Here is a 13,243-nt window from a genome sequence, read left to right as displayed (position 1 = left end):
GACTAACGGGGTATTCCATCCCATCTGCCTCATGCTCAGTATAAAAGCTGAGGGATCAAAAGGTCACGGGCTCTTCCTTCAATGGCCGACGTCTGAGGAGGACTCTGCTTGTCTGCCTGTGATCCCCATCCTGAATCCAGATCCGGAATCCAGTTCCCGTCCATCACTGAGTCCAGCCTGGGACTGCCCCAGTGCCAGCCAGTGACGTGATTGTCATCTCGGGAGCTTGATACAGTTTCGCATATATTTCATTATTTTTATTTTATTATTAATATTTCATTAAAGTCGTTTAGTTTCTTCTAAACTCATAAGTCTTTTTCCTCCTCTGCCTCTCTCTTTGTAGAGGGGTAGAGGGGAGCATCTGTCGGTCCCGTCTGGGGTCCCTCGGGTCCCTGGTGGTAGATTTGGCCTAAACAGTCGCACTTGTGGCAGGGATTCCAGGATGGCAGGCGGGGATTTTCCACACAGTTTTCAGAGTCCTGCCTGTAGGATCGCTAAAGTAATGGAATGGGTTGGTTTTTGTAGGCAACTCCAGTCAATTCTGAAGGTGATCATCAGATTCAAACAACTCTATTCGTTACCCAAAATTGATTGAAGGGTGTCAGTTCTAGCCCTGCTTCTGCCAGCAGCAGGAGCCAGCTGAACTCTTCCCTGCTGTACCAGCAGAGGATTGGGGCTTCTGGGGGCGACGGAGCTGTGAGGCCGTGGAGGTGGACGGCAGGCAGCACGGCGGGGTTCAGCAGAGCACTGCACCCCAGCCCTGCTGTGTGCTGCTGCTGCCAGCCCTGGCACGGGACGTCTGAGTGACTTCATCTGGCCCCACGGAGCCAGCGCTTGGGAAGGAGCTGGTTGTTAACATCCCGGCGAATGTTGTAATCATATTTGATACTGAACAAAGTCTTTAATGGCCTAGATAAAAGCATTCTGGTTGTTTAATTGGAAATGTCTTGCTGTTTTACATAGACCTAGTGCCCTATTTTTATGAGATTTAGAATTGTGCCGAGAAATTGTTTCCATGGAAGCAGAGATCACTAAAGAAATAATGCACTCCACATTTCCTACAGGCTTATTCCTTTTACCTCCTGCTGTTCTAAATAATTAACTCTTGTAGTGCCATTACAGCTTAGCATGGATTAAACAAAATAATACTTTTTTTTAGTATCAGAGAGACATTACACGTACATTTTTTACATATATAAATATATATTTATATAGATATTTGGAAAGACTCGTCTTTCAAATAAGTCCGTTCTCTCCTTATTTACAGAGGGGGAAAGCCACCAGTGCAAAAAAAGTCAGTGGAAAAGTGCATTTTGTTTGGCAATTCATGCAGCTCTGTCAGGGAAACTTTAAATCATTCCTTCTTTGCCCTTCTCTTGCCGCTGTTCTATGCTTTTTGCTTGGTGATGGGTATATTCTAAAACCATCGTCATGCTTCTGGCCACCTTTGAGGGAAGAGACAATGCAGTTTTTAATTACGGTAACAGCAATGAGAATCTTCCAGCAGCAGGGAGAACAGACCATCTCATTTAGTTACCTTATTTTTCTTCAATATGTTACTTTTGACAAACCAGTTAATTTTTCTCTATCACAGAATCACAGAATCTCCTAGATTGGAAAAGACCTGTAAGATCATCTAGTCCAATCGTTAACCTAACACTGCCAAGCCCACCACTAAACCATGTCCCTGAGCACTATGTCTACACGACCCTTAAATACCTCCAGGGATGGGGTACCACTGCCCGGGGTAACACATTCCAATGCCCGATGACCCTTTCAGTAAAGAAATTCTTCCTAATATCCAATCTACACTTCCCTTGGTGCAACTTGAAGACATCTCCTCTTGTTCTATCACCTGTTACTTGACAGAACAGGTCAACCCCCACCTCTCTGCAACCTCCCTTCAGGCAGTTGTAGAGAGCAATAAGGTCTCCCCTGAGCCTCCTTTTCTCCAGGCTGAACAACCCCAGTTCCCTCAGTTGCTCCTCATAAGACATGTGCTCCAGACCCCTCACCAGTTTCATTGCCCTTCTTTGGACACGCTCCAGTGCCTCAATGTCCTTCGTGTGGCAAGGGGCCCAAAACTGAACACAGTACTCAAGATGCGGCCTCACCAGTGCCAAGTACAGGGGTACTACTACTTTCACTGTAAGTGTCTGTAAAAAGGGGAAACTGTCAAATGCTAATCTGAGGCTGAAACCAAGCACGAATGTCTGTAAACATCATACAAGCAAACTACTATTTACCAACAAGTCCTTGGAACTTCCCATCCATATGGCGTTTTCTAAGCACAAGGGCTGCACAGCTCTGCTGCATAGAAACTGCCATCGTAGAATCATTATGGCTGGAAGACCTTTAAGATCATCAACCATCACTTCATCAAAGATGGTTGTGAGCTTTAAGTTTGCAGCAGTTGAGGCTCTGCCCTCCAGAGAGAAGAAAACCAAACCCTACTCTCTCTAAAGTTCATAATGTGAAATAAAATAAAGACAAGATATGGGTATGTAGGTGACAGTTAAATTGATTTTGACTTTGAAGGAGGGATGTGAAATTAAAAAAAAAAAAAGCAGATTATTATAGGGAAATAAATGACAGAAATTAAAAATGGGAAAAGAGTTACTAAACTATTATCAAGGAATCATCAACATGACTACTTGAAATACCTAGCAATTCTAATAATAATTTTAACTGTAGATCTCAATTATTTTCTAAGAAAGGTAACTACTGTTATTTTTACCTGAAGAAAACAGAGAAAACAGGGAAACAGAGAGGTGTGATAATGTGCTATAAAGGAGCCAGGAAGAACTTGCTTCATCTTTGCTCCCTGCATATGTTTCTGTGGCTTATTTAGAAATAGGTCTAGCTGCAAAGTTCAGCTCCAGATTGTGCCCTTCTCTAGATGCAAATCTATGCTGCGTTATAAATACTCACTGGCAGCCTGAGTAAGTTCCCACTGTACACAGACACAAGGCGTCACTCCAAGCATCCCACCTTGCGCGGATTTGAGCAGGGCAGGCCCTCAGGAAAGCAGCAGCACTGGTAAACACAGCTGACTGCAAGGCAGTGTGCAGGTTGTGTGGTTGGGAGAATGGTGTATACGCTGTTCTACGGTCATTACTGGTCACAAAATAATGATTTATAAAGTGTCGGACAGTGTTTGACAAATCAGATGAATGGGACTTGCTTAATGCAAACTGGAAAATATCTTTCAGCGGCTGCCAAAACACATGGAAACGGTAACTCCTGCTCTGTAGATCATTAGGACACTTGGGAGCTACTGGAGTGTACTGCGAAAGGCATTACTCAAAGCTCAGATTGAAAAATTTCTTCAGAAACGGCTAACAACTTTGTAAAGGGTAATGCAAGCATGAAAATCACCGTTCCTAGCACTGCCTTGGGATGAGTATGTGCCAGAGGAAAGGAGGGAGAGAAGGTGAGACTGCACTCCAGTGCCCTGTAAGTAGGAGAGCAGCCATCAACCTAATGAACAGTCGTTCCTCAGGAATCAGCAGCATCTCCAGGGTTCTGCTGCAGCACACACAAACATGCATTTGCAAACACATGTCTAAAGAAAAGGACTTTTTTTTTTTTTTGCAAAAAATGGCTAAAGAAGGAAAAGGACAAGCTGCTTGTGCCTTAGTCTGTAAGGAAAGCCCAGGGTAGGAGCTATGCTTCAGGTTGGCTTTTGTCTCTTCCCTGTTGTTTCCTCACCAAGGAAGAGGGATGGATGGCAGGCATCTGGCAGCAGGCATCGGTGCCGCTCCCTGAGAAGTGATAGATGAAATCGCAGCTTGTTGACTTCTCTAGGATTTGGGTACAAGATGCCACTTGTTTTTGAAGGAGAACCTGTTTGATGGATCTGATTTGAATCTTGATAAAAGGAGAAGCACACCAGTGCGTAGAAACAAGTAGACTCCACGAATGGATCAAAGCTTCAGCTATTGCTTGCTGTCACCCAGGACTTTATCCATGCTTTTCACCTGCAATATGGAGCCTCTCTTGGGGGTTTTGCTGGGATTGATTCTGGCGGTAGCTTCATCAGCGCAGAACAACTGTACCTGTGCAACCAACAAGTGGACAGTATGTGCCCAGGATGGATCTGGGAACTGCAGCTGCACACTGGTAGGTTCAAATTACAGGGTAGACTGTTCCACACTGACTTCAAAATTCTTGCTGATGAAGGCAGAAATGACCCCCCTGAAGGAGAAGCGCTTCTGGGGCCATCCCCGTGGGCTGTTAGATAGTGATGGCATTTACAATCCAGACTGCGAGGACAGCGGTATCTTCAAAGCCAGGCAGTGCAATCAAGCCAATACTTGCTGGTGCGTGAACACTGCCGGAGTAAGAAGAACCAAAAAGGGTGACAAAAGCCTGAGTTGCGGTGAACTGGTTAGAACAAGCTGGATCTACATTAAACTGAGGCACAAAAAAAGGTCTAGTGCCTTCAGTGTTCCTGACGTAGCAAACGCCCTGAAGCATCTGTTTGAGAGCCAATACAAACTGCACCCCAAGTACATCACAGCCATTAAGTATGATTCTCCGCTTATCCAAATCCGCCTGAACCAGCACGACTCTGAGAAATCTAGGTGTGACGTAGACATAGCTGATGTAGCCTATTACTTTGAAAAAGATATAAAAAATGACTCTGTATTTCATCCAAGCAGTACATTAACTGTCTCTGTCAACGGAGATGCTCTGGATATTGAAAAAATAAGGATTTATTACGTTGATGAAAAGCCACCAGAGTTTTGCATGAAGCAACTTGCTGCTGGCGCTAGTGCTGTGGTGACAGTGGTGACACTGATGGCTGGCTTTGGCATCGCTGTGCTGGTTATTCTGAGGTGGCTGCGGACAAGAAAATATGAGAAAGTTGTGATTAAAGAAACGGGTGAAATAAGAGCAGCAAGCTTACAGCTGTCCTGATCTGAGAAAAGAAAGGCAACGAGAAGAAAAGGGGGAAAAAGAAAAGGTACAAAATACAAATAGCAAACAGACTCTGGATGTGGATGGATTTGGAGAGGTTTTTTCCTTTTTAGAGGAATGTACATAGTGATTGTTCTAAATGATTCTAGTTTAATAAGAATGACTTTTTTGGGTATCAACTAATTTGGGACTCAGTTATCTAAATATTTTAAATGAGTCCCGATTTAGAGGCTAGGAAAACTGTTACAGCTGTCTGTTTAGCATAACACAGGCGGCTTTCACTCTCACTGCAGGCCTGGTTCAGCTTGCTTAAATACTCTAAGTGGTTCTTGGTATATCTACTTAGTGAAACTCAAATACTTGCCTTGCTGTAATTGGATTATACAGCTGCTTTTCTGTTGGTAAGGACTTCTTTTTTAAATGTGGGTTTGGTTTTTTTAAGTCGCTGGAACTTTATCAAGAAATAATTTCAGAAATACTACTAAATAACCAAATAAGGTTGTGATAAGATACTCTACAGCACTAGAGGCTTTTATACAGAGTCATTTGTTAGGAAACGGTACTGCGGTCCCTTCCAGGTGCAGAGATCCCAAGTTTCCGAGTTTGTATTCAGGCAATACAGTGAGCTTTTCCACTGGTGCTCTTTAACAAGGATCTGACACTCCTAGTCAGCAAAGATCCCTCGATCCCAATGTAAGTGTCAGTTAACCTTGGTGTTCTGCCCAAATTCAAACTGCAGTAACAGCTTTCTGTCTACCTAAATTCCCCTTGCGAGTTTAATGGGAGGAGATATTTTGCGGTGTTGTACAGCTTCACAGAAATACTACACAATGCTTCAGGACAAGCTGAAAAAGAGGTTTATTCTAGTAGAGCTGCAGGGGGAATTTAAGAGCAGAGTGTAATTACTGAAGTTGGAATTTGGCCAAGACACTAGAACTGGACTTCTTTGCTACCTACTCATCTGCTGCATTCCTTGTTTGGGAGGTCATATCCACCATGAAGGACATTTTCAAGAAAATAATTCTAGTTGTTAAATGTTGAAATACTGGCAGTTATATTCTCTGCACGGTGTACAGATGTCATGAAGTCCCATCAGTCTAATCTGCTTACATTCAAAGTGAGACCGCAACACATAGGCACTGCAGCAGGATCAGCGCTTTTATTTTGTTAATTAGTTTCAACACTACTAGTTTTTAATTCTAATAACAGTCAGTAATGAGCTACTTCTAGCGCAAACTATTAAATGTGTATCTCTGATTCTACTGAATGAACAGGATACCAGGAAAAAAATGAAGATGCTTTGATTCTGTTTCTGCCTTTGTTTATATAGAAGAGGAAGAGATTTACTGTTTGGGCAGGGGTGTATGTTTATTTAGTATTTTTTAGCTCAACATCCACTGTCTCATTTTAACCTTATTCTTGTTCACTTCCCTGCTGGAAAAACTTGGCCTTTGGATACATAGGATGAGGCAGATGCATCACGTTACCCCAAAATTGGATTTTTATGCAATTGCATCAGCAGTATTAATACACTCAAAAACTTTTGGAGCGGGGTCTATAATTTATTGTCTGCCTTACAGCAACACATCCAAGCTGGTTGTTTTTCAGTCAAGTATATACATTAGTACTGATAGAAGATGAAATGGGAATTTAATATCCAGGCTGAATTTTCTCAAGTCATAGGAAAATTCAGAACTTAGCCTAACTCCACACGATTTTGCAATTAAGCTTTTATAAAATGGATTAAATTAAAAATCTAGAGCTGGGTAGCTCTCAGTGCTGAAGAAATGTAGGATCAGAATGAAAATTTTCCAAGTACATTGCTTAACCACTTTCTTAACTTACGCAGAGCTGATAAAAGCTATGTGTTTGAGAGGCTGGTGATGTCTTTCCATCAAAGATCTTGATAGGTTGGTGCTGTCCTTCCATCACATATCATGAGATGTTCCATCTTTTCTGGGAATCTACTGTGGCTTTCAACATTCTTCTAAAATCACCGTATTTTTCTCACTTCTGTCACAAGAAAAAAAAAATCAAAGTAAATGATGAGATTTTGTATTAGAATATAAACATGTAGGCCCCATCCCTGGAGGTGTTCAAGGCCAGGCTGGACGTGGCATTGGGCAACCTGGTCTAGTGAGAGGTGTCCCTGCCTATGGCAGGGGGGTGGAACTAGATGACCTTCAAGGTCCTTTCCAACCTAAACCATTCCATAATTCTACAATATTTTGATTAGGAGAGGCAAAAGTGACTAATTGTTGAAAAAAATCTTAACAGGTAACAGTTTCATCATCTTTATTTGGCTCCTGCTTTTCTTTTTAGAAGCGGGGATTGAGAAGAAAGGCTGTTGTGGTGCCATTCACATTTTTATTAATTATTAAAGGACTGCCCCATGAAAATCACGTGTTGTGGTCAGTTATTTCCTTGCTAGTCATCAAGCACCAGTAGAATGCATGCTGCTAGGGGACTGGAAATGCACTAGGGTCATTTCATAGGAGTGATAAGGTATGTGTCTGCAATTAATCAAAAGAGTGGGAAGATTAATTGCAGTGCAGAGCTCAGAGAACCTCTCTTTGGATTAGATCAGTCTACTTGAATAAAGCTATGTACAGCTACTGTAAGATCTGGACTCTAATAAACCAAACATACCCATGGCTCCTGCTAAGTAGTCATTTCTCTCCTGCTGCTCCAGTCATACCACCTCTTGGGCTATATATTAATATCTTTTGTGCACATGGTAAATCAAGTATTTTACTGTAACAGTCCATGATGTTCAGCCTGTTTGAGTTTCTGTCCACTGCTGTTCTCACTGAAAAGGAGAAAATGAATTCCTTGTCAGCTTTAAATTTTGCAAAATTAAAATGCTTTTTATCATTCATTCTAATTTAGAAATGTCTAGTTATCCTTTTCCTGATTACATCATCCTGTTTTAATGGTGTGTTTGTTCGTTGTTTTTAAGTAATTAGGCTTTATACTCTTCGCAGTGTGATCTGCGGGCACAGCCAGCACGGTGACGGTGCCTTTCTGTTCTAGACAGCACTGGCTGACAGCTTTTAAGTAGTGCCCTGAACAACGTGATTAACATCAATCTTGTATCAGTTTCTGTGGGGTCTGCTCAGGCATAAATGTATTCAGGTTATTGTTTTGTTTTGGAATGCTGTTTTAATACTCTGTAGGTATAAATGCATACAGATTTATGCATCTGTCTGTGGGTAGATACAGAAATAAACCCATAGCTGATATAAAAGAGTGCCTTTGTGCTATTACCCACCTGTATTAGATAACAGTGGGTATGCTTGCTTTAACGATGGTAGAGCTGTCTGTTGCCTACTTTATGTTCTGCAATTCCAGCTGCTGAAGGGCTGCCTTAGAAAACTCAAAATAACCACTGGCAGAGAAAAAAATCCTGTCTCTGTGCTATGACTCTGAAGAGGATAGTACTGCCCTTTCCGTACAGCATTACTACCTTTGTGCAACCACACAAAGCAGGTTTGCGCCTTTGCTTTTAACTTTTAGTTAAAACTTTTTTAACCGCTCAAGATCTGAGAAAAGTGCCAGAAGCAATGCCAGCACTACAGCAAGGAAATGAGAGATAAGGATTCATGGAAGGATTAAAACCCTCTTAAACTCTGTTCCCCCTCTTCCCCCTGGTACAATCCATGCCTGCTTATAGATGCAAGTATGTATTCTCCAACGAATTGACACAAAATCCCTGCATTAGTTTGCAAACGACTGGTGTGCGTACACACATGTCCGTTCCCACACCTGTACTTAAAGACACACATCACTATTTCTGTTAGAGCAGGCAAGCCCCAGGGAAAGTTTTGTGGCAGCAGATCCTACATTGCATCCAGCCAGCCTGCAGCCTGCTCTGCTCTTATCAGTGGTAAAATAGCCCAAACCTGATGCTGCTTTGGAACAACAAAGATTCCTCTTCTTGTCTCATCTTCCCCTGATTAAGAATAATCTCTCTATGGATGTTTAGACTGGGATTATGACCAGATTAGGTTAACGATGTGAAACAAAACACCTGCCTGATACAGGCACCCAACCCCTCTCTTCTTGTTGAGATGGTGAAACACCAGCATGTCTGTGATGTTAAGCACTTAATGACAACTACAGACAAGATCCCCTCAATAGTCCGTAAAATGTTTAAGCCCTGGGGAATCACCTTAGAAAAAACAAACCAACTTCTATTGCTTGCATATCAAAACTACTTTTTCAGTGAATAGCTAAAGAAGTGACAAATTGGCCCTTCCTCCACTTCTCCTTAATTGAACCAGTTAATGCTATTAAACAGATAGTCTTCCTCGTACAGGTATAATTATCCTTTCCAAAGCATTTCCACTCATTTGCCTCAGGCTTTTAAGTACTGCAATTGCCTCTTTTTTTTTTTTTTTTTGTTTAATGCTAAAATTAATCTTAAATCATTACAATTACTATCAGAACAGGAAAAATCAACTTCCAGAACTTTTACAATTACTATTCAGCAGTTCTAACAAAATTCCTTGTACCGGGATTTATCTAGTTAAAATTTCATACCTGCCAAGCAGCCTGACAAGATTCACATCTCATTTTCATGACGATCCCTATTCTCAGAGGGATAACACTCTTACAGTCCTACTTCAGCACAAATCAAGCACCACAGAAACAATTAGGGAGACTTTGTTATTATCTAAATGAAAGACTGAATGAGAATGCATTTCTAATTTTCCACTGAGATTTTTATATGTGGGTCCAACAGTACTGTTGGTATATGCATCCAACCTTTCACAGCTGCTTTTTTTTAAAAATAAATGTCTGTCCTTGTAAGGCTTGAAATGAGAAATCTCAGCATTTTTGCTAGTCTGGTTGCACCCAGAAAAGCAAAGTGGAACAACTAGAAAGTAATTGGATGTGGCTACGCTGTAGCCACGGCACTCTGCAGTGCAGACACGCTCATTTTTAGCATAGGTCTGTTGAGATCTCCTTTTTGTCTTCCTATCTTCATGTGCTTTTCTCCTGTTGGAAATAAGATAGCTTTATAATTGTCTCAATTCTGCTGAAGGACTTAAGCAAAATCTCTTGGGTATAGAAAGTTAATTAACGCTCCCTTTTTTCAGTCTCTCCAAATAAATTTTGCATTTGAGAGAGCTAGTAGAAGAATTCTATGATATTCACTATTTTCACTGATGTTTTTAGTCAGGTCATCTGCTTTAAAAGCAATATACAGAGTTATGTGCAATAATTAGAAGCTAGGAGAATAAAAATTATTAAGTGATAGATTCTCAGAATTTCTGCCATTTTTGCAACTATTTAGCATCCAAGTTGCCCTCTATAGTGCAATGGTTGTCAGATCTGGCAAGCTGAAAGCAATACGTAAAGCTTGTGTTCATTTTCATTGCTTCACCTTAAGGTCCTCAAAATCAGAAGTTCCTAAAACATATTTAATCTGAATGTTTGTACATGTTGTTCCTTAACTCCCAGTATCTTGTCTATATTTATCTTACCCCAGAGATGAAGAAAAATAGCTAACACAGCTCTAGGTTGACTAGCATCCTGGGCCAGTGAGGTACACAACACATCAAGTGCAAGTCAATTTAAGACTGGCAGCACTAACCGATTCTGCACTAACCGATGAGATTTTAATTTGAAGCTGAAGACTGTACATTTTAACCAACAACTTTTTAATTGTGATGATCAGAATTGGTAGCAGGGAGACTTTAGTATCAAATTGTTTCCACCTGAATATCCAGAAAAATATTTTCTTTTAAATTTACAGTTAAACTGTTTTTCGTTACTTTTATTGGATCTGACATTTGCTTGCGTGAATAATTTCATACATATACAAAATCTCATTCAGTTCAGTACAACTACTTATATCGAGGGATACACAAATACTAATGGACACATCTACACAGGAAAATTCTACCTGTTAAAAGTGTTAATTGCTTAATTGTGCTAAGGACTACTGCATAGTGTATTTGTACAGTCTATGTGGCACGCAAAAGCTTTGATAAGCTTGTATCTAGTCAGTCAAGGGGATTTGATATTAAGTGGTTTCCTTCACAGCAACTTGAAGCAAAGATTTGGGGACAGGGAATGATAAATGACTCTGAAAGTCAGAGCTCCATCCTACCATGTACAGAGTTCACAGGTGTTTCATATGCATTTCATCTTTGTAAAAAAAAAAAAGACAGCTGTGAAAATGCTTCATGATCTGAACTCACTCTACAGGTCAGTATTTCAGCAACAAAATTCAGTGCCTTGATGAGGTTCATCAGAAACCTATACATCACTTATGACCTCTAAGTGGGTCTTATGCAGTCTTAAGGTCTTCTGGTCTTCTTCAGAAATGTGAATTATGGTCTCTTTTTGAAGAAGAGATAAGGCTAGAAAGCATAGGACTTTCTTATTTCTTCAGGGGAAAAAATAGTTCTACGTATATATATTCATTAAAATTCAATACGAGTCCTGGTATAAAAGATTAGAATGTTTTTTAACTATATGTCTATTTAGAGAAAACACCACTTTATAATTATCCAATTGCTCAATTGTTTACCAGATTTTCATATGAAGAGACATTTAGTGTTGGTATCTGATAGAGCGATCCTATAATTACCCGGGCTGTATTTGTTGCTTGTCTGCTTTCAAGTTTTAATTTTAAGTGATGCCACTTGGGGAGACTTTAGAAGTGTAGAATGTAAAGCACAATTTTTAGCCCCATCCCTGCACACTCAACAGGAATTTAACAGGAATTTAGGTGAGTCAGGAATGCAGAAATAGCTCATATACCCTGTATGCAGACAAGAACTAAATATTGCAATTAGTGAAGCAAATAATAGCAAAAAGAAATATGCAAGGAAAAAAAAAAAACCAAACATTTTCAGCAGACTTGAAATAAAGTGGAGACTCTGTGAGGTGGAAGAATGGTATTTGCTCCATGGAAGAAATGGTAGAAAGCCTTTACACTTGGCTTAGGAACAGAGAATTCTAGATAAAGAGGGCAAGAAAAACTGGCAAATAAAAAGTCTATGAACTAAGGACATTAAGCACCAGGACACATTCAGGAAAGCTTCCATCTCAGTTCTATCATTTCTTGACAGCTGGGACGCACACAAGCCTTAGGTTAGATTAAGTGCTTTTCTGCTGCTACAGCTCAGCTGTTTTTGAGACTGGAGCTGACAGTCACAAAAATTAATGCCATGCTAATTGACTTCATGATTTAACTCTTCACGCCTCTTATGATAACAGAGGCTGGGCAGGTCTTAAAGGAATTGTGTCTACTGAAAACAGACTTTCTACCTACCACTATGCAAGGTTTCTTCTTGGCCTGGACTCCAAGATCTGGTCAGTACGTATTTTCCTCGACAGCTGCCATCAATGCTTAAGAACTGTCACAGGAGACGGCCTCCGTAATAAAAAGGGATGGACTAACAAGTATCTCAGCAAACACTGAAGGATACCTGACTGTGCTCATACACAGAGTATTCGTTACCTTTTGTAGTGAAAGGGCCTTTGTTTACGTGCGAAGCCCCAGGGCTTGTATGAAGCCTGGGCTGCCCTGTGGTCACCACACAGCCCAGCCTCACCCTTTCATGCAGCGTATCACCTGTTTTTCACATCCCATCCTTTAAGATGTACTTCTGTCAGCTAGACGAGTAGGCCAAAAGTTACACATTAGGTTAGCAGCTTGCCATTTTCTTGGATTTGGGAAAAGCCAAACATGATCTCCCTACCTACCACTGTCACAGTAGAGCTGACTGCTCCCTTTCACAGCAGTGTCACCAGCCCTCTCTAGGAGGGGGAAGCATTTCGAGACTTCAGGTCTCCAAAACCAGCAAGCAAGCCCAAGGCCTAACACCCGTGAGCACTAAAAGCTGAAGGGGCCTAAAGGTCTGGCCAGGACCTGCTAATACCCCAGGCCCTGGGACACAAAAATCAAGGCCAAGCCCCACCAGCAGCACCGCGGGAAAAGGCAACACAGGACCTCTACGCGTTCTGAAGGGCCGCCCCCGCTCTCCTCCCTCCACAGCCCAGCCGAGTCCGCCCGAGCTGACAAAATGGCGGCTGAGAGCGCCCCGGCCGCTTCCCCCATCTCGCGCGCCGGGGCTCGAGGCGGCGGGCGGGGCGTCCGAGGGGTGGCGGCCGCCGCCTGAGGGAAGGGGCGCGGAGCTGCGGCCTCCCCGTCCCGGCATCGGCGGCGGCTCCGCGGCGGCTCGGCCTGACCCCTCCTCTCTCCTCCTCCTCCTCCGCCGCCGCCGCGGTGAGTAGGGGAGCGCGGTGGAGGAGGTCTTTCTCCGAGCTGGTCCCAAGGGCGTCCAGCTGTAACGGCGGCCAG

General features: G+C 42.1%; 1 protein-coding gene across 1 annotated transcript; it reads left to right on the top strand.

Moving 5' to 3' along the window:
• Window positions 1–3,904: 3,904 nt before the first annotated feature.
• On the top strand, window positions 3,905–4,923 carry TACSTD2 (tumor associated calcium signal transducer 2; the record flags this gene model as incomplete). Its single annotated transcript, XM_082484072.1, has 1 exon — window positions 3,905–4,923. Exon 1 carries the CDS (start codon window positions 3,922–3,924, stop codon window positions 4,921–4,923), a length of 1,002 nt encoding a protein of 333 aa, XP_082340198.1. The 5' UTR covers window positions 3,905–3,921.
• Between the last annotated feature and the right edge of the window lie 8,320 nt (window positions 4,924–13,243).

The sequence above is a fragment of the Vanellus vanellus genome (assembly GCF_965231255.1).
Source record: "Vanellus vanellus genome assembly, chromosome: 5".
NCBI lineage: Eukaryota > Metazoa > Chordata > Aves > Charadriiformes > Charadriidae > Vanellus > Vanellus vanellus.
Note: the sequence above shows the minus strand (reverse complement) of the source record. Positions and strands in the feature narration are given on the sequence as shown.